At 51.0% G+C, this 27,780-nt stretch overlaps 1 protein-coding gene across 3 annotated transcripts in view; it reads left to right on the top strand.

The window, feature by feature from the left end:
* Nucleotides 1-26,960, top strand: part of CNNM4 (cyclin and CBS domain divalent metal cation transport mediator 4) — a 36,719-nt gene extending 9,759 nt beyond the window's left edge. The window contains exons 2-9 of one of the 3 annotated variants that reach the window (XM_060170033.1): nucleotides 16,837-16,980; nucleotides 17,272-17,406; nucleotides 18,418-18,587; nucleotides 18,850-18,946; nucleotides 20,513-20,575; nucleotides 23,913-24,094; nucleotides 24,409-25,324; nucleotides 26,216-26,960. In XM_060170033.1, the coding sequence (XP_060026016.1) occupies nucleotides 16,837-16,980; nucleotides 17,272-17,406; nucleotides 18,418-18,587; nucleotides 18,850-18,946; nucleotides 20,513-20,575; nucleotides 23,913-24,094; nucleotides 24,409-24,606 (989 nt within the window). In that variant the 3' untranslated portion in view covers nucleotides 24,607-25,324; nucleotides 26,216-26,960. Of the gene's footprint in view, nucleotides 1-16,836; nucleotides 16,981-17,271; nucleotides 17,407-18,417; nucleotides 18,588-18,849; nucleotides 18,947-20,512; nucleotides 20,576-23,912; nucleotides 24,095-24,408; nucleotides 25,325-26,121 lie in introns of all 3 variants that reach the window. The other 2 variants (XM_060170031.1, XM_060170034.1) reach the window with 2 other exon arrangements.
* Nucleotides 26,961-27,780: the final 820 nt, after the last annotated feature.

The raw sequence follows: 27,780 nt of genomic DNA, 5'->3' as shown, positions 1-27,780 counted from the left end.
TACCCCCATTGGTGTTGACACCCGCTTGGGCCACGGTGGTTCTCACGTACTGGCTGGGGTGGCAGCTGCCCCACTGCCTGGGCGTGGTGTCTTTCTTGGAATTATGAATACATTGAGGTCAAAAGAGCCTGCTATATAATTGCACGCTAATTCAGATGGCATCTTATCTGGACCCTAGCATGTATGTTAAGGGTAACAGAAGCCAGAGCTTAAGAAAAAAAAAGTCCAGAAAAGTAACTTAAAACTGAGGAGATGCTCCTCATTCAGTTATTTGTTTCCCACACGTTGGGAAAAGTTCAGGCAGCCGTCCTGATGGCCAGCGCCTTTGTGGTCTCACTGCAGAAGCACGGCCTGGGGGTCGCTGCTCTGGGGAGATGTCTGGGAAAGGAGCGTGGCCACATTTACCAGCTGCACCTCTATGTGGGTTCTTTCATTTCAGGATCCACCAGTCACCTGTCCTCCCTGGTGCCCCAGTTAGGGAGGCAAGAGGCTGTGATAGAAAAGCAACAGGAACAAGAGGGGGATCCAAGGGACTGAGGCTCCCCAAGAGGCCCAGTCTCCCCAGAAATGCCCCAGACCCAAGCTGTGGAAGAGGGTAGAGCAGGGATCGTTAAAGAAGGAAGAAATGCCTTCATGACTGGTTAGCCTTTGTTGAATACTGAATTCAAGCACTGTAGACAGGGAACCGAGGCTCAGAGAGGCTGAGAATCTTTCATTCTCAGCCACATGACAGCTAAGTGGCCACCCCAGACTGCTCCCCTCCATGGGCCAAGCCCTTGACTGCTGTTCTGTGTCACTTCTCAGGGGGGTTGTAGGTACTGAGAAAGAGACCAGAAGATTGGCATATTCCAGTAACCCCAGGCTAGAAAATTTACTGTCAGTTCTACATTTAAAAAAATTGAGATATAATTGACATTACATTATATCAGTTTCAGGTATAAAACAAAATGATTTGCTGTATGTGCATGTTGTGAAGTGGTCATTGCGATAAGTCTAGTTAACATCCATCACCACACATAGTTACAAAAATTTTTTTCTTGTGATGAGAACTTTTAAGGTCTACTCTCTTAGCAACTTTCAAATAGACAATACATATTATTTATTAACTATTTACTATAGTGCTCATGCTATACATTACATCCCCAGGACTTATTTAAAACCCCGCCCCTCCCCTCCCCATCCCCCCCCAATTTTAAGGACTTATAACTGGAAATTTATACCTTTTGACCACCTTCACCTGTTTTGCCCAACCTCTCACTTTCGGCAACCACCTAGATTTGTTCTATTTTTTATTTTTTTAAATTTATTTATTTTATTTATTTATTTTTGGCTGCATCGGGTCATCGTTGCTGCGTGTGGGCTTTCTCTAGTTGCGGCGAGCGGGGACTACTCTTCGTTGCGGTGCGCGTGCTTCTCATTGTGGTGGCTTCTCGTGTTGTAGAGCACGGGCTCTAGGTGCACGGATTTCAGTAGTTGTGGCACGCGGGCTCAGTAGTTGTGGCTCGCGGGCTCTAGAGCGCAGGCTCAGTAGTTGTGGCACATGAGCTTAGTTGCTCCGCGGCATGTGGGACCTTCCTGGACCAGGGCTCGAACCTGTGTCCACTGCATTGACAGGCGGATTCTTAACCACTGTGCCAGCAGGGAAGCTCCTAGATTTGTTTTAAAGTAAAGTTTCTGTTGAAGCAAAGTGCTTAAATCGTAAGTATTCAGCTTGCTAGTTTTCACAAAGGAGCACCCTTGTGTAAATACGTCTTAGCTCAAGAAATAGAACATTATCAATATCCTAGAAGCCCCCTGCACACCCTCCCAGTTACTGCCCCTGCCCCCCAAATCATCATGGGTCAATTTTTTCTGTTTCTGAACTTTTATAAGTGAATCGTATAGTATATACTCTTATGTCCGGGTCCTTCTGCTCAACATTAAGGTTATGAACTTTATGCATGTTGCTTGTAGCTGTAGTTCATTCTCTTTTCGTTGCTGTATAGTATTCCATGATAAAAACACACCACCATGGTACTGTTGGTGGACGTTTGGATTGTTTCCACTTTGAGAGTCTTACAAATAATGCCACTAAGAACACTCTTGGCATGTCTTCTGGTGACTATATGTAGCCAGTTCTGCTGGGAATATGTCTGGGAGTAGAAATGCTAGGGCATCGTATAGGCATAGAGGAGACAGTTTTCCAAAGTGCTTGTGTCTGTTTCCACTCCTATGCTCACAACTCTGGTATTGTTGGCTCTTTATTTATTTTATTTTAGTTAACCCATCAGGTAGGTGTGTGGTAGTATCTCATTGTGATTTTAATATAGATTTCCCTAGTGACTAATGATGCTGAGCACGTTCTCATCTGCTTCTCATCCATTGTGGTGGTTAGTGCTTTTGATTCCCCGTTGAAGATTCTTTGCCTATATGAAAGGCAGGAAGCTAGAATCCTGTGTTATCTTCTGGAAGCTGTATTGTTTACCTTAGCGATCTATAATCCTTCCGGAATTTATTTTTATTTATTAATTTTTTTTTTTGCGGTACGCGGGCCTCTCACTGTTGCGGCCCTTCCCGCCGCCGAGCACAGGCTCCGGACGCGCAGGCCCGGCGGCCATGGCTCACGGGCCCAGCCGCTCGCGGCACGCGGGATCTTCCTGGACCGGGGCACGAACCCGTGTGCCCTGAATCGGCAGGCGGACCCTCAACCACTGCGCCACCAGGGAAGCCCTATTTTTGTTTTTGATGTGTTACAGGTCAAGATTCTTTTTTTAAAAAATCCATATGGATGTCCAACTACTTCAGAAGAACTCATTGAAAGGACTGTCCTTTCCTCACTGAACCATGGTATATCTGTAGGTCTGGACCCTCTTCCATTAGTCTCTTTATTTTTCCTTGTTCCAGTACTCATTGACATAATTGCAGTACTTTTACAGTAAGCTTTGGTACCTGATAATGTTCAATACTTTGTTCTTTGTTCTTCAAGATTGTCTTGACTATTCTTAACCTTTTTTGCCTGGGAATTTTATGGAATTGCATTGACTCTATAGATAACTTGAAGACTTGACATCTTTATAGTGATGAATCTTCCAGTCTACAAACATGGTTACCCCTCCATTAGTTCATGCTCTCTTAATTTCTTTCAATAATATAGTCATTTTCTGTGTAGAAATCTTACACTTCTTTTCTTGATTTATTGCTAGGTATTTGGTGATTTTAAGCAGTGTCTTTAAAGTTTTATTTTTCATTTGTTTGTTACAGATTGTTCCAACCAGGGTGTATTGCAGTTCAGTTCTGGTGCCAACCACCTGGCATTAGCATCAGTCCCCATGGGTGTAGGGGCTCAGTCCTCCAGAGACGGCTCTCACCTCAGATGCCAGCCTCAAGTGGGGTCCCCTCCACCTGTGTACATCTGACCAACTGGCTATACACTCAGGGGTTTTCATGACTCCCCCTTAGGTTTGATAATTCGCTAGAATGGCTCACAGAACTCAGGAAAGTGCTACACTGACGATTACAGTTTTATTTTAAAGAATGTACCTAGGATGGGGTCTGTCAGAGGGACAGGGAGCTTCCATGCCCTCTCCCTCTGGAGCCAGAGTGTGTCACCCTCCTGGTACATTGGTGTGTTCACCAACCTGGACGCTCCACTGAGCTCTGGGATCCAGAGTTTTTATCATCAGGACTTCCTTAGCATATGCTTGATTAAGCCATTGGCCTTCCCTGGAGGTATGGCCTTTTGTGCCCTCTTCAGTTTAACTGGTGACCATCTCCAGTCTCTCTAGGGTCCCACCTAGAGTCATCAACATTATTATTATTATTTTTGGCTCCTCCCCGAAACTTGTGGGATCTTAGTTCTCCGACCAGGGAGCGAATCCAGGCCCTCAGCAGTGAGGGCCCGGGGTCTTAACCACTGGACCGCCAGGGAATTCCCTAGAGTCGTCTTATTAACATCACAAAGACACTCCTGTCACTCAGGAAATCCAAGGGTTTTGGAAGCTCTGTGACAGGAACTAGGGTCAGAGACCAGATATATTCACAAGGATAGAGAAATGTAGTTAATTTTTGTATAGTGACTCTGAATTCATTGACCTTGCCAAACTGACTATTTAATTCAAATAGTTTATTTTAGATTCTTTTGGCTTTTTTACACATATAATTATGTTGCCTATGAATAATGGCAATTTTGTTTATTTACTGCTAAACTTTATACATTTTATATCTTGTTCTTGCCTTTTTCACTGCCTAGGACATATAGGATCATGCTGACCTGGTGACAGTGGGCATTCTTGTTTAAATATCTGCTGAGATGATTGAATGATTAATCTCCTTTTTTTCTCAATTATGCTGATTGATTTTTGAACGTTAACCCTCAAATATTTGTTGTATAACTGGAATAAACCTGACTTAGCTGTGATGTATTCTTTTTACGCGTCATTGGATTTGACTTGCCAATATCTTTGTTTAGAATTTTGGCATCTACGTTCATGAGAGAGATAGGCCTATAAGTATTTCTTCTGCCATTAAAAAAAACATTGAGGAAGATATTATTACAAGGTATCCCCGTTAGGTTTTTGTTTGCTTGTTTGTTGTGGCAGGAAAAATAATTGCCTAATAATTGAGTCCTTTTCCCTCTTTTAACTAATATTTCAGTTTAGGCGAGCAAATTTGAACGTAGCAAGTAATTATCTCACCCTCTCCCTCCCCGTTTCCTGCTTCTCCTTCAGACAACCAGTATAAGCGTCTTACATCACCGGCAATGTTGCTGCAGTTTTTCTCCTTCTTTAGGGTTTTTTTTCTTTTCTCCTTCAGATTTTGATATCAAGGTCTAGAATGATTTTAATAGTTTACAAATTATTTGGAAACGTGTATGATTACCAGGAACCAACTGGGCTTCACCAATGGAAACAGAACAAAAACCCTTTTTTTTTTGTGACGGGGGATAGGATTACTAGGTTAGTTCAGGAGAAAACTAGTCCCAGACTTAATGTTATCTTGATGTTAACATTTAAGAGAATTTCCTATTATATCTTCATGAGTAACATGCAACATGTGGGCTCATTAACAGTGGTCCAGTTTTTAGGTTGATTTGCCCCTAGATTATTAGCTGGTTGCACAAACAGATCCAAAAGAGCAGATGCCTCTGAAGGCAGTAAGTGTGCTGAGTCTGTGAGCGGTCCTGCGGGGAGTGGTGAGGAAGGGGCTTCTCCTCAGGGGTGGGGGCTGGGGCGGGAGGCCAGATGGCCAGGAGCTGGGATTCCAGGGGGAAAGGCCAGGGGAGCTCCTGAGACCAGAGGACGGGTGGAAAGAGAGAGAAGCAGTTTGCTGGAAGGGTCCAAAGTCAAAAGGAGGCTGGTGGTGCCTTCCTCCGCTCACAGGCATGTCAGCCGGGCCAGCGCCTTCTCTGCACTTTATTTCTTTCCACTGTGTAATGTAGCTCTAGTTCTCTGTGTTCCTCTCCACCCTCCGCACCATCCCTGGCTGTGTCCTCCAGGAGAGGTTTCCACATCTCTGAGGACCAAGACACCAGTAGTTGGTCTGAGCTCACTCCTTAGATAACTTAAGAAACTTAAAAAAAACCCCAAAAAACCCTCTCCTTTGACCCAGGTATTCCTGTTCTAGAAATCTATCTTAAGGATATGGAGATAGATCCAAATATATTTATTACGAGGATTTTCATATTGGCAGAAAAAGGGGAAGGGCACAGTTTAAGAGCCCAATGGGGCTTGAGATTATGTACACATGTGTGCAATGAAATATTATCAGGCCATTCAATTTTTACAAATATTTCTATGACATGGGCAAATACAAAAAATGCAAAGTATTTAAAAAGCGGAGTACAAGGGCTTCCCTGGTGGCACAGTGGTTGAGAATCTGCCTGCTAATGCAGGGGACACAGGTTCGAGCCCTGGTCTGGGAAGATCCCACATGCCGCGGAACAACTAGGTCCGTGAGCCACAATTACTGAGCCTGCGCGTCTGGAGCCTGTGCCCCGCAACGAGAGGCCACGACTGTGAGAGGCCCGCGCACCGTGATGAAGAGTGACCCCCGCTTGCCAGAAGTAGAGAAAGCCCTCACACAGACGAAGACCCAACACAGCCAAAAATAAAAATAAATAAATTAAAAGAAGGCTCAACATTAAAAAAAAAAAAACAAAAAAAAAACGGAGTACAAAACTATTTACATTATGATCCAATTTGTGGAGAAAATATATAATATTTTATCTATGTATGTTAATTTTAAAAGACCAAAGAAAACAAGCAGTTACCAGTACTTATCTTTGGAAGGTAGGATTAAAAGTGATCTTAATTTCCTTCTTTCTACTTTTGTTACCATAATCAGAAAAAAAAACCATGTAAAAATTAGTTAGATGTAAAAAAAAAAATTACAAGAAAATTGGGGAAGTTAGAGTGCTGACTGTTGATGGTCTTAAGGAATTATATGTTTGAGTGTGATGATACTGTTGTGGTTTTGTTTTTTTAAAGGGTCCTTAACTTTTAGAGATACTCACCAAAATGCTTGGGTAAAAGTTACAGATGTTTACAGATAAAATCTGGGATTTCCTTCATAATAAACCAGTGGAGCTGGTGGGTTGAAAGAGGAAACAGGATTGGCCAGAGGAGTTGTTAATTGTTTAAGGTAGGTGAAGGGTGTAATGATATTATTTCCTCTCCTTTTGTATAGGCTTTTATTTTCCATCATAAAAGGTTAAAAATTAGAGACTACTAGTTAACTGAAAAATCAAAGCCATGAAGACCTGTCCTGAGAATTAGAGAACAGTCTTAGGGTTCCCCCACATCCATTTGTCAACAGCTTGACCCCTGGGGCGCTTGGGTTAAAAGAAGGCTATTTGGATAAGTCCCATTTCTGAATCCCAGCTTGCTCACCTCCTCACAGTGCTATTCTGGGCAGGACCTCTCTGAGCTGGGGTTTCCTCCTGTGAAGAGTGGGGTTGGTCGTAGGAGATGCTCTGATGGGGGGAGGGGAAGGGCGGGACAGCACCCTGCCCTCCTCCCCCAAAAGTGCTTGCCCTGACTGCTCAGTGCCTGGGGGGAAGTAGACCCTGAGGGGGGACACCCAAGCGTCTATGGTGCAAAGGGACAGCGAAGGTGTGGCCACCTTTTCAAGCCTGTTCTAAACAGAGCTCTTTAAACTTTTTTGATTGTGGACCCTATTAGGAAAAAAATTTTTTTTAGTTTGTATCTCCATTCATTCAAAAATTTTATACATGTACTATTTTTCTAATGCATATATTATAAAACAAAGAAAAACAATTTTAAAGAAGTAAAAATGGAATAACCATTATTTTAAAATGTCTTGCTAATAGTTATCACTTCCTATTATCCCTAGCACACACTTTATATACTTTCTCAAGGCACAAAATACCCTTTTGCTGGGATTCATCGTTACTGACAGTGCCTGGACGTCTGTGTTTCACATAGTTTTCTTTGTTTTGAATCGTTTTGGCCAGTCACTTAGCCCTGACTCCATCCTTACTGATTTTCCCCCGATGCTGGTTGAGGCAGCAGGTGGTGAGAAGGGCAGCTTTGGCCTTTGTTGGCATCTGTGCTCTTCATTCTGGGATTTCCTTGCCCAGGCAGTTGTTAAGCAACTGTCCATTTTGCGAGCTTTGCTTTGGTCCCGTGTACTCCACGTCGTGTGTAAACCCCTGTCTGCACTGGCTCCCAGTCTGCTGGAGTATGAGTGAGTGTGTATGTGCAGGACATCCGGAGCCCCGTGGTCACCTGCGGTGACTGGTGACCAGCTGGCTTGCAGGCCTGGTCCAGGCCCACCCGTGGTCAGTCTGTGTAGAAACAAAAGCTAAAGTTGCTTATTTATCTTGGATTAAAAATAAACAGAAACCGTGTAAGGGATGAGTACCCCGTTGGGAGACCCTGTTCTGAAAGGTCCCGGACGGGCCGTGACTGCGTTGTCGTCTTGCTTGGGGTGGCTCGGCTTGTCGATCTCCTGGTCAGTCTCTAGAACCCCTTTTACCTGCAGACCCCTGTCTGTTTTGGCAAGTGGGCCCCAGTGTCTCCATTTCCATTTCTCTTTTCCATGCAGCTGTCCTCCTATCACTGTCTTTTTTTTTCTGCTTTACTCTGTTTTACCTTTTGTCTTGCCTTACATTTTCATTTCCTTCCTTTTAAAAACATAACCCGTTGGGACTTCCCTGGTGGCGTAGTGGTTAAGAATCCACCTGCCAACGCAGGGGACACGGGTTCGAGGCCTGGTCCGGGAAGATCCCACATGCCGCGGAGCAACTAAACCCGTGTGCCACAACTACTGAGCCCACGCGCCTAGAGCCCGTGCTCCACAACGGGAGAGGCCACTGCAATGAGAGGCCTGTGCACCGCAGCGAGGAGTGGCCGCCGCTCGCCGCAACTGGAGAGGGCTGGCGTGCAGCAGCGAGGACCCAATGCAGCCAAAAATAAATAAAAATAAATAAATTTATCAAAACCAAACAAAAACATAACCCGCTATAATGCGGTATTTTCACTGGTGATATTCATTGGCTAGCTTGCCTGTCGGGCACCTGCTGTATATTGAGCCTCATCTGGACAAGGAGGCATGAGTCAAGAACCGCCCGGGTGAGTGTAAACCGGGACCCACACTGGGGAGGGCAATTGGGAGTTTCCTATCAAATTTGCCCTTTGACCTGTGACTCCACAACTATAAATGTATCTCACGTCGGTCAAAAATGGTGGACATACAGGGATTATCCTTACAGCATTGTTTGCAGTAGAAATAAACCCGGCAACAATAATGTGTTCATCAGCAGAAGGGAGAGGGTCAGATCCACATCCACACTGGTGCCCACAATCCGAGCTCTCGGGCCGCGGAGTGGGGAGCAGCTCTGCGCTCCGGTGACCTCTCTGAGGGCAACATGTGAGGTGCAGAAAAGTGTACCTTGTATTTTTAATTAAAATAAAAGTAATATATTTATTGTAGAAACTTTTAGAAAGGTGGAAAATGATTAAGAAATAAAAGTCAAAGTCACCCTCATCCTACCACCCCAAATGTTTTTGTTGCATTTTCTTCTAGTGAGTCAGCAATGAACTGTATTGCTTCTCCCCCTTAAAATGAGACATCTTTCTTCTCTTTTCTGATTATAAATGTAAAAATTAAAAAGTAAAACATGTTGACTTTAAAATGCATCAAGCAAAAGCAAAAGAAACCAGTATTGCTCTTACTGTCCTGTTTTATAACTTTCTGCTTTACACAAACAGTGAACCACCGTCTTTTAAAATAAATCTATATCCATATCAGCCTTTTTAGTGGCTGCAGTACTGTGTCATAAACCACACTGGGTGGACCCTCCTGGGCACACCTTGCACATGGCCTGGGCACTTCCTTTGTGCTAAGGTCTTTCCTAGAAGTGAAAGAAACGGAGTCCAAGGTCTTATACATTTTACATCTTGACGCATACTGCCAGGTCATGACGGAAAAATGTCATTGTTCTCTCCAGTACTGCACTCTTTTAGTCACCACAGTCTTATATTTTAATTTATATTAAAATTAAGGACCCCCTCAGTGTTTTTTTTTTTAATTATAAAAATTAAAAAAAATTTTCTCACTGTTCTTTTAAATTGCTTATTGATTAAACAACTTCCACCCGGCCCTCCCCAGTCCGGCCGGCCCGCTCTGCCCTGGATGCTCTGCAGTATTCTTTTTGCATGTAACTCTCCCACCCCCTTGGAGCTGAGTTGGGAGGGCTGTGCTCCACCCCTCTGGTTCCTCTGTCACCCTGGCCCCTGGCTTCTTGCTGGGATGGGCCAAGGCTCTTCCTGCTGGCTGCCGGTCGGTCAGGCTATTAATCATCAGCCTAATCCTGCCCTGGCCGGTGGAGGGCGGCGGAGGAGGGGGATTCCCAGGAAATCAGGGTGCCCGTTGTCTGCAAGTGCAGACCCATCACCCGAGGCTATGTCTTGGGCAATGGGTCTGCACTTGGCAGGTGGCTGCCTGGCCAGCTCCTCTCCCCATGGGGGGTGCCTGAGAACTCAGGGCCAGTCTTCGAACCTGGGATGGCAGGAGGTGGGACCTGCCGGGAGGCCAGCGAGGGAGGCCAGAGAGAGAGGCCAGAGAGAGATGTCAAGGACACCATCTTGGGTGGCGGTAATCCCACGTCTGATCTGGGGCCCCTGGATCTTCCCCATGAGAAAAGGCAACTGGAGCTGGCGAGTAGGGCCTCTCGGAGCCCTTGTGGACTTTGAAACCCAGCACCTAGTAATGTGTTTTTCTTATGATCTTTGAGAGACTATAAAGGTTTTTTACGGGGTGGGGGGAGGGGGGAGGAGGACACAGCTGTTTGCTAAAATGGGCATTGTGGGCAGTGGAGGACTGGACTTTCCAGGGCCCCTGGAGACCTCCCTGTATGTTTCTAGCAGAGTTTGGAGCATCTGCTGTGCACCGGGCGAGGGATGGGGGGCTCGTGGAGAGAAGTGAATCACGGTGCAGGCCAGGCTGAGCTGCATCCTGGTCCTGGTCCGCGGGGAGCTGGATGCCAGGCAGCCGACGGCACAGCCCGCGGCCTCCCAAGTGCTGGGAAAGGAAGAACTGGGGCGGGGCGGCGCGGGGGCAGTGAGTGCCAACGGGCTGGTGGAAGGGTAAAGAGGTTGTTGAGGGACTCAGGCAGGTCCTCCCTCTGCTTGACCCCTCTTCCAGGTGGGAGAGGGCAGTGAAAGAGGCCCAGACTTGCTGTCTGCATCTGCCGATCCCGCGGGGGTTTCTAGAGGCCTCGTGCAGCTTTCTGACCTGGACAAAGGCTGACAAGGGCGGAGAGGGCAAGCTTGCAGCCAGATGTGGCCCAGAGGTGACCTCAGGACAGCAATTTCAAGGTGCCTCCTTCCCTTCCCCACAGCCAGGTTGCCCCTTCCTAGCAGTGCTTGAATCTAGAAGGCTGAGGAAGCTCCAAGCCCTAGCAAAGCAGTGAGAGTATTTTTAAGAGTTTCTTTCTTTCTTATGTGTTTCTTTCTAATTATACCATTGTTATGGAAATTTTAGAATTTCTATTTAGGGAAATATAAAAAAGAAAAAAGAAACCATACTGAAACCCCCATACTGTTAGGTTAAACCATATGAATTGAAATTGTCTTTTTTTTTTGGTCAAAAATAGTGAAATATCAGCAATTTCATATGGGGCAGCCAAATATAATCATTTTGCTACATTGTCTCAGCCTTCTTTTCTTTGAATAAGGACTGCCTTGGAAAACGTGAGATTCTCAGCTTTTGGAGTAGATGTATCATGTCAATTTTCATGTTTCATTTCTCACCCCACTTCTCCCCCCAAAATCCAATTATCCAGTTGAATGGATACTAATAATCAAATGAGGTAACTCGTTAAAATGAAATTCTATGTTAGATTTAAACTCCATACAATGAGAATCATAAATGTAAGTCCTAAGTTGATCCTCTTATTCTAAATGGTAAATCAGTTAATAATAATTTCTGAATTACTGTTCAGAAGCTGCTTTTTTTTTAAAGTCATCACCCCCCGTTGCTTTTTTTTTAAATATTTATTTATTTACTTGGTTGCACCGGGTCTTAGTTGCAGCTCGCCAGCTCCTTAGTTGTGGCACATGGGCTCCTTAGTTGTGGCATGCAGACTCTTAGTTGTGGCATGCATGTGGGATCTAGTTCCCTGACCAGGGATCGAACCTGGGCCCCCTGCATTGGGAGCATGGAGTTTTTTTTTGTTTTCTTTTTTGTTTTTTCAGTACGCGGGCCTCTCACTGCTGCGGCCTCTCCCATTGCGGAACACAGTCTTTGGACGTGCAGGCTCAGCGGCCATGGCTCATGGGCCCAGCCGCTCCGCGGCATGTGGGATCTTCCCGGACCGGGGCATGAACCCGTGTCCCCTGCATCGGCAGGTGGACTCTCAACCACTGCGCCACCAGGGAAGCCCAAGGGAGCATGGAGTTTTAACCACTGCGCCACCAGGGAAGTCCCTACAGAAACTTCTTGATTACTAAAATTCAGAATAATTATTTGCCTAGTCTCCGTCCCTCTCCCCCTTCCCCCATTGGTTATGTTTCTTTTCCTAAGGCACATCCACATGAACTGTGTCATCCATTCCACAAATATTCATTGAACACCTACTGTGTGCTGCTTGCTGTTCTGAGTTTTGGGAACACAGACGACAGCCTCTGATATGATGGAGCTCTTAATCTAGTGGGAGAAGATGGTCCATAAAACGACAAACACAAGGAACAAGCATGTTCTATTTTTTTTTTAATTTATTTATTTTTGTCTGCGTTGGGTCTTTGTTGCTGTGCGCGGGCTTTCTCTAGTTGCGGTGAGCGGGGTCTACGCTTCATTGCGGTGCGTGGGCTTCTTCTCATTGCGGTGGCTTCTCTTGTTGCAGAGCACAGGCTCTAGGCGTGTGGGCTTCAATAGTTGTGGCTCGCGGGCTCTAGAGCGCAGGCTCAGTAGTTGTGGCACACGGGCTTAGCTGCTCTGCGGCATGTGGGATTTTCCCGGACCAGGGCTCGAACCTGTGTCCCCTGCATTGGCAGGCGGATTCTTAACCACTCCACCACCAGGGAAGCCCTCTATTGTTTATTGTAGGTGATAAACTAAAGACCAGGGTTGCGGGGCTGGAGGAAGTGTTGCAGTACTCAGTGAGGCCCTCTGGGTAGGCCAAGGTGACGTTTGAGCAGTGAAGGAAGACCCGAAGCAGGCTGAGTTGGGCAGGTGTGTGGGGGAGGAGCAGGCCAGGCTGAGGGAGCAGCCTTAGGAGTTTGAGGAAGAGCCAGGAGGCCGAGCGGCACAACTGTGAGAGAGCAGGGCAGCAGGAGGGCTTTGGGCCCCAGGCCGCTGCGAGGAGTATGCTGTCTACCTGGAGTGAGACGGAGCCACTGAAGGGTTTGGGGCACAGCATGAGGTGACGTTATAACTTCTCCTGTAAGAGGGTCCCCCTTGCTGTGGTGTTGAGAGTAGACTCGGGTCCAGGATGAAGACTTGGGGTCTCACCCTCTGGGTGAGAGGAGGTGCACGTGGCTCAGCACGCGGCAGTAGCAGTGGAGGCTCCCAGAGGAGGTTGGATTCTGGGTGTCCGTTGCAGGCAGAGCCGATGGGATCCGCTGAGTGGGTTGGATGTAGAAGGGTAGAGAAACAGAGGAATCAGGGACTTCCCTGGCGGTCCAGCGGTTAGGACTCCACGCTTCCACTGCAGGGGGCCCGGGTTTGAACCCTGGTTGGGGAACTAAGATTCCGCATGCCGCACAGCGTGGCCAGAGAAGAAAAGAAATAGAGGTGGCAAAGTTTATTCCCCCAGGGCCTCATCCACTGGATGGATGGAGATTGGGGCGGTCTGGAGGAAGGGCAGGAGCTAGGTTTCGGCCGACTTAAGTTCAGGATGTTAGACATCCACGTGGAGCTAGCTGTCAGCGAGCAGCTGGCTGGATATGTGAGTCTAGAGAGCACAGGAGAGGGCTGGGTTGCTCATACTTATTTGAGACGCCTTGACTTATAATTTGTATTTAAAGTCCAGAGGCAAGGGACCAGGTGCAAGGACTGAGCCCTGGGACCCTCTCTTCTCAAGGAGAAGCAGCAGCCCTGAGGTCAGAGGAACACCAGGAGAGCCGTGTCCTGGAAGCCAAGGAGAAGGGAGGATTTCCAGGGGGAGGGAGAGAGTTGGCCCCTTGTCAGAGACTGTGGCCTGGGCAGGTCATCTGAGACTGAGACGCCACCGTTGGAGGTCATTGGTGACCTTGGCAAGAGAGGTTATCTGACCAGGAGGGGAGATGGTTCTGCTACGGCCCAAGAATGGCCCCTCTGGGCAGATAAATTAGAAGGCGGCAGATATGGCCCAGGGTCCTGTGCCCGGGCCAGCAGAGGATGACTGACTGGCCCCCAGCCCAGCACCTTTGCATGGGACCCAACTGGCCAGCCACAGTCAGTGCAGTGTTCCAAGCTCTTAGCTTGCAGAGCAGGGCTGGCCGTGGGCCATGCCCCAGGTTGCCTTACCTACGGGGTACCTGTCTGCAAGGTGCTGCCACTAGAGGGCGCCCACACCCACCAGTGGATGCCACAAACCAAGGTGCCCCAGAGAGGAGCAGGGAGGGGGCTGAGAGGGGCTCAAGGAATCTGCTCGTTTCATCCACAGGAGGGGCATTTCGGTCCTTCAGAGAAGCCACCCACCTTTCCCTGTGAGGCCCAGTGTGACCCGTGTCTGTTTTGTGGGTCAGGACTTGTTCTGAGTCTGTGGGTTAATCAGAGGGTTCAGTGGGGACGGGGACGTTTTCTCAGATTACTGGAGCTGTGTCTTCTCTGCAGGCGCTCTGACTTCCGGGCTGTGAGCAAAGACCTGCGGACTGAGCCACACCCACCCTGTTCTCCGGGGCTCAGTCTGCGGCAGGTTAGGCATGGAGGGTCCTTGCTCACCCCCTCTCATCAGTTTCCCTTTGTTCACTTTAATGTTGTTTTTCCCCCTTCATTTTTTCTCAATTAAAAAAAAAAACTGTAGAAGTAAAACATGCCTAGCAAGTAGAATGATATAGAAGGGTATAAAGTAAGGGATAACACGGCCCCTCCCTCAAACTCCACATATCCCCGAAGGTGGCCATGGTTATCTCCTCCAGACACTAACAGGGTAGTTTACACCTCACCAGCCCTCGCAGGCAGATGGCAGCACGCACTCTGTCCCGTTATAGCCTCTCCAGGGCTTCCTTCCACAACGTGGTTCATCCGGCTGTGCCGCGTTCTCCCCAGAACAGCAGTGGCTCCTGTTAAGGACTGCTGCTCCATTGCTCTCGAGGTTTGAGGTTGTTAAAAAGAATGTTCTGATGAACCCCTTTGCTTATTCTGTCTTTCTACGTTTTGAAAATTACATCCATAGAGTAAGTTCCGACCCGTGGAATTTCCAAGTCCAAGCTTGGGGACCCTGAATTCTGAGATATGCCGCCAGCTGGGCCTCCTGAAATGTGTGCCTGTTTACCTGCCCACCCACCAGAGTGCCTGTACAGGGGGCCTGCGTGTCTCCCCAGCACTGGGCGCTCCCAGCTTATTAGGGTGTGCCGTCTGGAAGCAGCAAAAGCTCCCTTGCTCTAATTCTGGTTCCCGCCTGATGCCACAACTTAACTGGCTGCCCCAGGCCCCTCAGAGCATCCTTTCTGTCTCCAGAGAGCGCTCCTGCATGGGCAGCACTGACAGGTGAAGAGGCCGGGGGGCCGGACACCGGGGTTCTGGCCCTGACTGCCTGCTGCCTGCTGAGGACCTTGGCCGAGCTCTGGGTCTTGCCGGCTCAGCTCTGAAGACACTGGAAAGTTTTAATCGAGCCCATGGTTCTTCCTGGCAAAGCACTGAAAGGTTTTTGACCACGACTGGAAATAAGGATACCACAGTGACCGGCACCTTGTGCAAAAGTTTCACACACAAAAAAACCAACCACACAGGGCTTCCCTAGTGGCGCAGTGGTTAAGAACCCGCCTGCCAATGCAGGGGACACGGGTTCGAGCCCTTGTCCAGGAAGATCCCACATGCTGCGGAGCAACTAAGCCCGTGTGCCACAACTACTGAGCCTGCGCTCTAGAGCCCGCGAGCCACACCTACTGAGCCCGCGTGCCACAACTACTGAAGCCCGCGCACCTAGAGCCCGTGCTCCACAAGAGAAGCCACCACAATGAGAAGCCCACGCACCGCAACGAAAAGTAGCCCCCGCTCACCGCAACTAGAGAAAGCCCACGCACAGCAACAAAGACCCAATGCAACCAAAATAAATAAAAAATAAATAAATTAATTAAAACAAAACAAACAAAAAAACCCAACCACACAAACAAAAAAAGTACTTCCCCCCATGTGGTGTACTCTGCGATTTTTCACTTTATTTTTAAAAATGCTGGTCCCGAGAACTGGCATGTCTCTGTTCTCCCTCAGAGGCCCCTAGGAGTTATGGGGATGCATCCTGGGGCTGGGATTCCCTGAGGCCTTAGAGACCTGGAGAACATCCTCTGCGCACCGTGCGCTAGAGTCAGGGCTGAGACTGGGGCATGCAGGGGAACCTGGCTTGACCTTCACAGCTCTCCGGGCCTTCTCCCCTTAGGCTGCTCTAGACCCGTGTCCCCGTGTGTGGGTCACACAGTCCCGTTCAACCCAGAGTGGGGGCCGGGCCCTTTTTGGCTGTCACCCTGTCATTGTCACGCGCTGGGGCGAGGGGCACGAGAGCAGTGTGGGACCCCAAAGGAGGGCCTGGGAAGCCTTGCCGCCCCACAGAGCTTCTGTGGAGGGTCCTTCCTCCCCATCCTCTGCCTCCTAACTTTCTTTCTTGCCTCCAAGGGTGGCCCTCCTCTAATTATAGTACCTGCCTGGCCTAATTATAGCCTGGGCTAATTTGTTAATGGCTTTGGGTACTGAGAGCCCTTGCCTTGGGCAGGATCACGGCCCCCGGGTACACGCAGGGAAGTTTTGCCAGGGAGCACTGGATGAAGGGATGTGAGTGGCCTTTGAGGCCCATGGGGGGCGGCGTGGGCCCCCTGGGGAGCCCCATGTCCAGCTGGTGCACGCAGGGCTCTGACCAATGCTGCCTCTGTCCACGAGTTGTCAGGGTGGGTCTCTCCCCTTCCCAGGGGTCCCAGGAGCCCCTGGTGCGCGGCACCAGGCAGGGCCTTGCCGTTTTCATTCTATTTAAACAAATGGTCCTTAATTAAATGCCTTTAAATTGAAAAATACTTTTGGTTTTCCTCTCCATGAAAGCAATGTCTGTTTGCAATAGAAGCTTCAGGAAATGCACAAAAGGGAAAAAAGGCCGTTCATGACCCCACCCCGGTGACTTATGACCCCAAATGTGTTAACTTTTGGTCGAGGAGTCTCATGACTGGTCCCTCTGCTCTTGTTTGACTCATTATATTGTCCCCGCAGGGAAGTCCCACCTGGCCATCGTGCAGAAGGTGAACAACGAGGGCGAAGGTGACCCCTTCTACGAGGTGCTGGGCCTGGTCACCCTGGAGGACGTCATCGAGGAGATCATCAAGTCCGAGATCCTGGACGAGTCTGATATGTACAGTGAGTCCCCTTCCCACCCTGCCCTGCTCTGCTCTGCTCAGACTGGCACTTGCTGTCCCCAGGTGGGAAGGCCGCCGTGGGGACGGGAGGCTGGGCGCCAACCAGGGCTGCTCGGAGCGTCCGCAGGAGGCGCCTTTCTTCCTCCCAGCATTTGTGTCTCAGCGCAGACACTGCTGCTTCTGCTTCTGGTGGAAGAAGGGCCCGCGGAGCTGGGAGTCGGCGGGTGGGTACCAGTCTGTTCCCCGGTCCTTGGGGGATGCTGTTCTCAGTTCCAGACTCCTTCTCTTGCAGCTGACAACCGAAGCCGGAAACGGGTATCTGAGAAGAACAAGCGTGACTTCTCAGCCTTCAAGGATGCTGACAATGAACTCAAGGTGAAAATTTCTCCTCAGCTACTTCTGGCTGCTCATCGCTTCCTGTCCACGGGTAAGAGCATGAGGGGGGCCTTCGGGTGTCGGTGGGATACAGCCCCGGAGGGAGACGTACTGGGCCTCTGGTTACTCCTCCCCAGGGGACAAGGGCTACAGCAGATGAAGGGCCTGGGGCACATGCGCCTGCCTCTGGAAGGGGGCGAGGTGTTTTCCTTCCATCCCCACCGAAGATCCCTGCGGTTTGTTTTCCCCGTTAATGGGCTGCTGCTACAAACTTCCAGGAACCATCCGGCTTTGTTTTGGCTGTTTTGTGCTGGGAGGACCTGAGGCGGGCACCGGGCTCCCTGTTGAGGAGGGAGAAGGAGGCCCTTCCATATGCCCCCTCCCCCTGGGTACAGCCCACAGCCCTGCATGCTCATCCTCTCTGAGCGTCTGGATCCAGCTCCCTTCTCATCTCTCTGCCTCCCCTCCGCCTGCATCTGCTGGGCCCCTCGGGACCTGACTTCTAGGTCAATGACTTTTCTCTCTTCTCACCCCTGACTCAAAGCTCCCTTGGAGACCCGGGTGATTGATTAGGAAAACGCCTGCCTGCTCTGTCCTCTCCCCTCAGTCTGACTTCCTTCCCAGCCCTCACTTGCTAAAGCTGTGATCCTTCCCTCTCCTGTGCTTTTCCTGCCGGGCTATTGATGACACGGATACCGACAGTCGTGATAGGCACGTTTATTAGGCACTTCGCATGTGGCAAGCGTGTGTCTAAGTGTCCTACGTCTGTTATCCCATTTCACCAAACAGCGACCCCATGAAGTTTCAAATCCCTATTTTACAGATGAGGAGACTGAGGCACGGGTGAAGGAGTTTGCCTGAGGTCATGTTTTATTAGTGCAGGAGCCACTGTCCAGGCCCAACCAGTGACAGACCTGCATGTACTGAGGCCGGAGCCAAGGTCATGCCCTCCGGGGAGGCAGGGCCAGGCAGTGAGGAGCCGTCCAGCACAGCAGTGACCGTGTTCCAGGCACTGCCCCGCCCAGCCTGGCCTCATGTGAAATCCTCCTCTCTCCTCCTCCAGAGGTTCCCCAGTTCAGCCCCTCTCTGATATCGGAGAAGATCCTGCTGCGGCTGCTCAAGTACCCGGACGTCATTCAGGAGCTCAAGTTCGATGAGCACAACAAGTACTACGTCCGCCATTACCTGTACACCCGCAACAAGCCGGCCGACTACTTTATCCTCGTCCTGCAGGTGCGCCTGCCCCGCCCTGCCCTCCGTGCCCGAGCCGCCCTCTCACCTGCTTTCCTGCCCTTGAGCCTCTGCTCCCCGTTGCCGGTCCTCCGCCTGCAAGGCCACTGTTGAGCCCCTGGGTCTCCAGGGCTCTGGAACTAGCTCCTCCACGGGGCCCACAGCCCTGTTCACTCCTCGCGTCTCCCTCATGCCTCAGGCTTTTTCTTCCCAGGTGTTTTTTCCTTCTCAACTCTGTTTGTAACCCTGACCCGTGTTCTTTCAGGGGAAGGTGGAGGTGGAGGCCGGGAAGGAGAACATGAAGTTTGAGACGGGCGCCTTCTCCTACTACGGGACCATGGCCCTGTCCTCGTCCCCCTCTGGTGAGTCTCTGGGCTATGTCTGGGCCACCCTCCAGCACTCCTGGAGGGGGAGAGACTCGGACTGGTCCCCCCAGAACCTAGGGCCTCCTAGAAGGGTCATAACCCAGGTGGCTCGGGGGAGAGGAGGCCAGCGAGGGCCAGAGCTGCCAGGGCCTCGAGGAAGTGGCCTGGAAGAGCAGTGACTCGCCCCTTGGGACCGGGTTCAGAGAGTGGAGGGAAGAGATGAGGGGATTCTGACGAAAGCCCGGAGGGAGCTGAGAGCGTGTTCTGAGGTGGTGAGACCCGCCCACCAGGAGGCGAGGAAGAGCGTGGATATGAGTCAGGGAGCCGCAGGAACTTGACGGCATTTGCTTGCCATACGAAGCAGGAGGCCGTTAGCGGCCCTCGAGCAGGCGGTCCTGTGACAGCAGAGTGGGCCGACTGGGCAAGCGGGCCACAGTGGCCCTCCTTAGCCGTGACGGCGGGAGGCCAATTGAGAGGGAGGCAGGTGGAGGGAGGCTGCAGGGCCTCACTTGGGAAGACTGGGCCAGGGGAGTCAGGGTGGGGGAAGGGGGCCCATGGCTCCCGTGTTTGGAGGCCAGGCCAGGGCCTGTTTTTCGGCCGCGCATTTGCAGATGGCTTTGGCTTTTCAGGGGGCTGAGCCACTGCCTTTCGGTTAAGGGGCCGTTCTGATGGAATAAAGGGACCTGGGGGCAAAGAAAGGACTGGACAGCCTCCGAGAAGGGCCACTGGCCACCCCGGTGCCCTCTGCTTCTCCAGTCCTGGGTGGCTCAGGCTCCCCTTGCTGGAGGGGGTGCCCTGCAGACAAGGCCCAAGTCTCGCCCGGCTCAGCTCCTCGCCAGTTGTGTGACCCCTCCGGCCCCAGGTTGCTGTGGGCTGGACAGTGAAAGTCCGCTTTGGTGCCGGGGACAGGCACATGGTGAGGGGGCCGCTGCAGCTCCTGGGGAGCCTCGATGCTGTGCCTGTTACTGTCCTTTGACAAAGAGGACCCCCATGTGGGGAGCTGGGCACCCGTGCATACTGACACAGCTCAGCTCCTCCACCAGCGTGAACAGGCTCCTGGGGGACGGGAGTGGGAAACAAGGCTGCAGAGCTGGGTTTTGGAGCAGGTGGCCCCTGCCCAGGTGCCTCAGGCCTGGGGAGGACTTCTCTGCCCCTCCTGGGAGCACCTCTTGCGGTCCAGCTTGGGGAACTCTTGTGCAGCAGGGCACACAGTCACGGGACGTCCCTCCAGGCACCCTTTCTCTGCAGCCATGCCTCAGAGCCTGGTTAGGGTCCTGGGCTCTGTCTTTTGATGTGGAGGCCCCAGGTGCCCACTTGCAGTGGCTGGAAGGGAGGGGAGATGACTTCCGGAGGCTCTGGGCACACTCCACCAGCTTCTGCCCTTCTCTGATCAGGGCTCTGGTCAGCTCTGAGCACCCTCCCCGTCAGGGCTGGGTCCCCTTTACTGTTGTGCCCCCTCTCTGCTCGAGGGAACCTGGCCCCCAGCAAGTCTGCTTCTCCATCCTGTTCCTGTGGCTCCATGCCCACCCCACCCATCACTGACCTTTTCCTCTTTTGCTCCAGTGCCTTCCACCCTGGTCAGGTGTCCGCCTGGCAAGCGGAACTCCCTGCTCTCCCGGCTCTCAGGTAACATGGCATGGCTGGAGAATTTGCACTGCCACCTGCCGCCTGAGCCCTCACACTGCAGCTGCATTAACCGCTCCCAGCAGGCACTGGGGGCTCCGCCCCCCACCCAGCACCTGTGCCATCCCACCTGTTCACACTTGTGGGCCAGCCTGACCAGTGCTAGCTGTGCTTGGCCTGGGGCCCAATTACTATGTGCCTTTGCCCAGGTCCTGGAAGGGTTTCCCCAGAGGTCCTTCAGTCTTTGAGAAGAGACGCAAACACCTGCAGGTGACAGGCTGGGAGTGGAGGGTGGCTCCCGGCCAGGCCAAGTGAGCCCAGTTGCTCAGGGCCACTCACAGGCCTCAGCAGGATGACTTGTCACCCCATCAGCTTTCTCTAAAAAACTTTCCAGCTTTCCTCACAGGCTTTGGTTTTCATTCTTTGGCTGCTGGTTCCACCTGCCAGGGGGAGGCAGCAGCTGGGTGCTTAGAAGTGTGGCCGCAGTCATACTGCCCTGGTTGAATGGGGTCTCCGTAGACACCAGCTAAATGATTCCGGGAGCTGACTTACCTTTTCTACGTCTTGGTTTCCTCCTGTGAAATGGGAGCAATACATGTGCCCACTTCTTAGAGTTGTTGGCAGCAGTGAGAGAATTGATATAAAATGTTTAGTTAGAGCTCAGTTACTGTTTGTTTTTTCTCTGTTTCAACCAAAATGTGACATTCCAATCAGAAAGTGTTTAGGAAAATTCCAAAAGCCACAGAAACATGCTGTTTCTGGCCTTTGATATGTCACACTCCCGAGCCTTGTCCCAGGGTCGGTGGGAACTGTGTTGGCCCCAGAATCACTCAGTTCGAGGGATTCCTATCCCATGTATACTGCGGCGGCAGAGGTCCTGATGTCAGGATTCTGGCCTGGGCTGCTGAGCCCGGAGGAGAAGAGCATTACGAGTGTCTTTGAGCTCTGGTCTCAGTGCATAACTTAGAGAAGGTCCCTGGGTCCCGGCAGTGCTAAAAACCTATCACTTCAGTCAACTATTTCCCCTATTATGTTTGTACAGCTGGGGTTTTTTCCATCTTAAATGTACAAAAACACACTTTTTAAAATTGATCCTCTTTAAAAAAAAAAAAAAGTAAAAAGGTGATTTAGAAGTCACTTGTCCCGTTCAAACACAGCCAACTTTTGGCAGTGATGGGAAGTACAAAGCAATTAATGGTCTTTGAGCAGGGGGCTGTCTGATGAGAACAGAATGGGCCATGTCAGCCCTCACTGGCCAACCCCTCAGCCTCACTCTCCTCTTCTGCTCTTGCTTCTGTCTCATAGATGGCCGGGAGTTGATGCACACATGGTTTGAATCCTGATGTCTTTACCTAATATGGGAACCAAGACACTTTTCCATAAGCTTTCTAGTTAGAGCTACACAGAGTTTCGCCAAGCAGGTGTGCCTTCATTTGGTTTTTTTCCCCCTTATGCATATTCATGGGGGTCTATATTCTAAGTATAACAGCATGATGTAAACCTCTTTACGGAAAAACTTCTTCTGTATTTAAGATTATGTCCTTAGAATATTCTTCCAGAAATGGACTTACCAAGTCAACCCCCCTGTTTTTTTGTTTTGTTTTGTTTTAATCATAAAAGTAACACAGCTTATTTAGAAAATTGGGAAGGTGGAAAAAAATCTTAAGAAAATTAAGAAGCATCATAATTTCATTATTCAGAAACAAACACTTCATATTTTGTTAGATTTCTAGACCTCTGTTTTTAATAGGCCATGTGACTAATTTATGTTGGTTTAAATTCAGTTCCTGTTCCTGGAGTGTTAATAAGCATTAATTAAAAGCATTCTATCATCCAAATAATTAATGTCAAATATTAAGCAATATCCCTAGTGTTTCTGGTCTTTGCTAGAACTTAATCAGAGGTGTTGCTTAAGTTAGAATGAGTGATACATGCACATGGTCCTCTAGTGGTTGTATACCACCTAATCATAGACTATCCAGACTGTATTTTCCTGGTTTTATGAATGAAACTCAAACGTAGAGTATTACTCAATTCAGTCGCACTTGGTTCAGCCACCCAGATTCAATGGTTGCTCTTTTCACTGGTCTGTTTGTTAGAATAGCTAACTCAGTAGTTAGTAACTTACTAGTTAACTAAGCAAATCAGCTTAGTCCACGTCCTGTTCGTTTAAAACAAGCCAGTACGCCTCCACAGTTAACTTCTTGGTGCATTTCATTGTTTTCTGAGTGTTCCCCAAAATACGAGCTAATGATGTACAATAATGTGTTTGCCCTTCCTTTTCCAAAATAAGGAGCTGGTTCCTTCCTCGTTGGAGGTTGAGCCATTCCCCTTGCCTGGTTTCAGTCGACCGAATGGAGGCCTGTGCTTCCCCTAGTGGCGGGAAGAGGCACTGCCACCGCTACCCCAGGCTCTGACTCATGGGAGGGGGACTGAGACCCAGCCCCCCAGACATCCCAGAGTGGGAAGCCTGGAGCTCTGGGGCCTCTAGGTTCCTCTGAGAGGAACCTGCTGCACCCCACCCCCCTGCCAGACTGGCTGGGCTCAGCAGACACAGGGCAGGACTGTTCCACACACAACAGGTTACATGCAGAGCACACTTTTGAGCTCTTACGAGCATTTTGAGATGTGAGCAGGGTGTCATGTTGGGGGGTGTATGACGTGTGGGGAGAGAGTGCAAACTGTAGGTTCTTCCTTTGCATATAATTTAAAAGTATGCAGTTTGGGCTTCCCTGGTGGCGCAGTTGTTGAGAGTCCGCCTGCTGACGCAGGGGACACGGGTTCGTGCCCAGTCTGGGAAGATCCCACATGCCGCGGAGCGGCTGGGCCCGTGAGCCATGGCCGTTGGGCCTGCGCGTTCGGAGCCTGTGCTCCGCAACGGGAGAGGCCACAACAGTGAGAGGCCCGCGTACCGCAAAAAAAAAAAAAAAAAAAGTATGCAGTTTATGTCCCTTGACAGAAGCTGTCATCGAGACAGGGACAGTGGCTCCTCTGCCATGCTGGGGTCATCACTGTGTCACCCTTGTCTGATCAGCTGTTGGGGAAATGAGGGGTTTTGTAGCCATAAACTTTCTGTGTCTCTGGTTTTTGTTTTCTGTTTTGTTCATCTGTTTGGGTAGACTTTTAATTCTTACTGCACCACAGTCCTAAACACACTAGCTCATTGGCATTGATGAGGTCAGACCTTCTGCAGGCAGAGCTTCCGTTCGTTTGTGCCCGAGAGCCACTTCCCACTGCCGGTGGGGGCACTACTGCCCGGGTGTCCGTGGACAAGGTTGGACGGGAGGCTGTGAGGGGCACCAGGCTGGCCCCCGGCCTGACAGCCTCTCTCCCTCCACAGACCGCTCCCCATCCCACCCCGCACCCCTCAGCCGCTCGGCCTCCCTGAGCTACCCGGACCGCTCAGAAACGGCGTCGAGCACGGCCCCCTTGGCAGGCAGCAGCCAGTTCGGCAGCTCCATCCTGGGCCAGTACACCTCCGACTTCAGCGTCCGGGCGCTCATGGACCTCCAGTACATTAAGGTGAGCGCTCCCCATGGCCCTCTTCCCAGGCAGCACCATCCTCCTCATCCTGGGCGTCTGGATCGCTCTGCGTCTCACCGGCAGCTTCTTTCTTTGATCCGCCACACCCAGCACGGAGGGCCCGGGATGCATGTCCCTCCTGCTCTAGCTCCTCACTCTTTGGTCACCCCCCCCTCCGCTCCGCCCCCTGGGTCACGCCCTCTCTCCTGGACTCGCAGCCTCCCTCCTGGCTGCCCGTTTCTCCGGGTCTCCTGTAGGGTTGGCCCCCCCGGCCCTGCTGTCGGTGAACCAGGCCGTCCCGCTTCCCCCTGCAGATCACCCGGCAACAGTACCAGAATGGGCTGCTGGCCTCACGCATGGAGAACTGCCCCCAGTTCCCCCCGGATGGGTGCACCATCTGTACCGAGAACTTGACCGACAAGTCCGAGCTGCCCCTGGTGGACGAGACCACGACTCTCCTGAACGAGCGCAACTCCTTGCTGCACAGAACCTCCCTCGAGGGCGCCATCTGACGGGAGGGCCCGGGGTCCCCCGCCAGCCCCGCGGGGGCCTCCCCAGTGGGCCCACACGAAGACAGGGAGCCTGTTAGGCCGGAAGGGGTACAGATAGCCTGTCTGACTGAGCAGCCAGATGGCCCCCGACCCGAGGGGGATCTGGCCTCCGACAGGGACCTCTGAACAGCTCCGAGCTGGCGGCTGCCCACCCTGGACTGTGGGGCAATGGGCCGGCGACCAGGAGCGCTTCTAAACTAGGCTCATCTCACCTCTTTTTAATACCATATGGGGAAGGGAAGACAGGGTTAAGGAACTTTATTTAAAAACAATTTTTTTTTTTTTCCACAAAAACTTTAAAAGGGGTAGGGTTTCTCACCCCGGGAAGCGATAGCCATAATCTGCTCGCAGCCGGGACTTTTTGGCTATGTCCCTGACTCAGGAAGCCTCCTCTTTCTGCTTCTCCTCCGCCTCCTCCAGAGATGGCATCCCACGGGCCTGCTGGAGGAAGGTTTTCCCTTGGGAGGGAAGAAAGTTCTTCCCAGGAAGCAAAGAACCAAATAGTGCTGAGAACAATTGCCCGGACACGCGCTGAGGCTCGCCTGGTGTCACCGAGGCCGAGGGATTCTGGGAACCGTGATCAGGGACGTGACACTCGCAACTGCGGAGAGGAGCACTCCTCCTCCTGGTAATCGCTGGACCCAGGAATCTCCTAGAACTCTGCTGATGGGCTCTCCTGGTGAGTTGGGCTCCGCTGAGGACTCTCGCCCTGTCCCTCATATCTGCCCCTCTGGACAACTCTCCCCTTGTAATGGGGCTGAGTTCAAGTGTTAGGCAGGGTCTCACACCTTTAAGATTGCTAACCCCTGCTCCCCAGGCCCTGACCTCACTTTCACCAAAGGTTTTCCCCAGGCTGGGGGAGCGACTGCGTTAGAGGGGACTTGTCTGCGATGCTCCTTTCGGGGCCAGGAGGGAACCTGGTCATGGGCATCTACGTCGTTAGCAATTCGTTCCATCCCCCTTCCCACCCCACAGCGAAAGTCAGGTCTCAGTCACTGACCCACCAAGCCCTTCTTTCCGGACTCCCGGTTTCTAATCCAAAACCCCAGTGCCTCTTAGAGACTGAGGACAAGAGGACGTTGTAGGAAGCCAACCTAAGCAGGTCCTTCATGCCCTTTCCTCTGTGGCTGAGGTTCACCTGGCTTTGTTCACGCACTTACAGATCTAACTAAAAGGCACACAGCTGGCAGCCCCGTCTTCCCCACGTGTGTGTTATCCTAGTGTGAGATGTCGTCCTGGCCTTTGCTGAAGCTCGTGGTCCTGGGCGCTCAGAGCCCCAGCCCCACGCGCAGTCCTGCCCCAGCACCTTTTCCCTGTGCTGCAGGCTTCCCGCCATCGGGGAGGCTGTAGGACCAAGGTCCAAGGTGACCCTTTGGTTGGGTGGAACAGTTGCTGGGGGGGCGGGGGGGTCCCAAGATCAGGCGAGGGAGACTCCACAGGCCTTCCTGAGTGTTATTTATTCACTCCTTTCCTCAGCCTGTGAGTCCTGTTACCCCAAGTGCTCTGTTGGGGACCAGGAAATGTCTTGCACCAAGTATACTGGCCCCTGGTCATTTTAAAGTTCTTCCAGACACAGAATTGATTCCTACAAGTCTGCAGAGAAGGTGGTGACAGCCATGGGTTCTCAAGCCATAAGGAAAAAAGACACCAGACCTTTGGCCCCCGTTGGGGCCTGAAAACCCCTCAGTTTTCTCCAGAAGCAGCTTGCTTTCCGAGTCCACACAGGGGCTCGCAGAGCTGAATTCCTGGGACCTGAGTGCCAGGTGGAGCAGACTCACGGCCTGAACTGAGTGTGTGTGAAGCCAAAGGAGCAGGTGCACACACTTCCACGGCTACCTCTTTGCACGCACAGTTACTTTCAAGAGATGGTCCCGCCTCCCCTCCTCTTCCTGTCCCCATTTATAATCACTTTGTGCAGAGGGTCATGATTATTTCCACATATTACTGGTCCGATGACTTCCTCCTCCCAGTGCAATTTTTCACCTCCTATTCCAATCTCTCGTTCCTGGGCTGAGCAGTACCCTGACCTGGCCCAGCCCTGCGTGTCTACCCGTGGAAGGGAGACCTTCGCAAACGGCCCCTGGATGGGTAGGCGAGTTACAGCCACCGTAGCAAATAACTCATATTTATTTTGCATAAGATTTTAATTTGTATATTTTTGTGATTTATTTTGGCATTGTTATGAGTTTGACTCTCGGGGAGTTTTGTTGTTATGACTCTTGTGTCTTTTGTCACAAAACAATGATAATATTTGCTAAACGATATATGGAATTTATTTTTGATTGGTAATAAAAAAAGAAATATGTATAAATCTTGGTGAGTTTACAGTTGGCCTGTTTGAGTCCTGTCGATACTCGGTGCCGGTCATAGAGCTAGAAGTGGCCGTGCCTGGCTCTCACCTATGACAGGGCAAGGGGCCAGCATTCTGGGACTGTGTAGCAGTAAAAAGGAAGCAGAAATGTAACTTACAAAAATATATACAATCAAGGCTGTTGTCACAGGAGCTAGAGAGTGCCAGCTGCTGCTAGACAGGCAGGGCAAGTGTGCTCAACTGCCACCATTAGGGATCCAGTACAACGGACACCAGAGGCTTGGGGGCAGCTGCGATGGGCAGATTGCCCCTCCTCTCTCCCCTGGGGGCTGAAGGAGAAAGGAGCTTGATCCAAAAGTATGATCATGTGGTCTTACAGCAGCAGGTGCCTCTCAGTCCATACTCAGGGGCTGGTTGTGGTTTCACAGTTGGAGCGCTCACCGCTGGAGAGCCCGCCTGAGAGGGACCTCACTGTATCCGCTCCCGAGGCTTCAGCCAGGCGGACTCCTGCCCGCAGGTGCCTCGGCCTGTGTGTGCAGTCGAGTGCACCCAGGCCAGGGACTCACGTAAGCCTGGCTTGACAGGGCCAACTCGGGGTGGGGAATGTTTAAAGAAAGGGAGGCACTGGGTAGGCAGAAAGGAAGGAGGACATTTCAGATAAAAGGAATAACAAATACAAAGTCTTGTGCATAGGTGGGCAACAATAAATTTCATTCATCCATCTGTTCCACACGTTTAAGCCCTTGCTACATGCCAGGTGCCCCCAACCCCTCAGGCTGTCTTCTCCGCCTGGAACTTCCTCCCAGGTCTTGGTGGGGCTCACC

This window comes from Lagenorhynchus albirostris, chromosome 13 (genome assembly GCF_949774975.1).
Source record: "Lagenorhynchus albirostris chromosome 13, mLagAlb1.1, whole genome shotgun sequence".
Classification (NCBI taxonomy): Eukaryota; Metazoa; Chordata; class Mammalia; order Artiodactyla; family Delphinidae; genus Lagenorhynchus; species Lagenorhynchus albirostris.
Note: the sequence above shows the minus strand (reverse complement) of the source record. Positions and strands in the feature narration are given on the sequence as shown.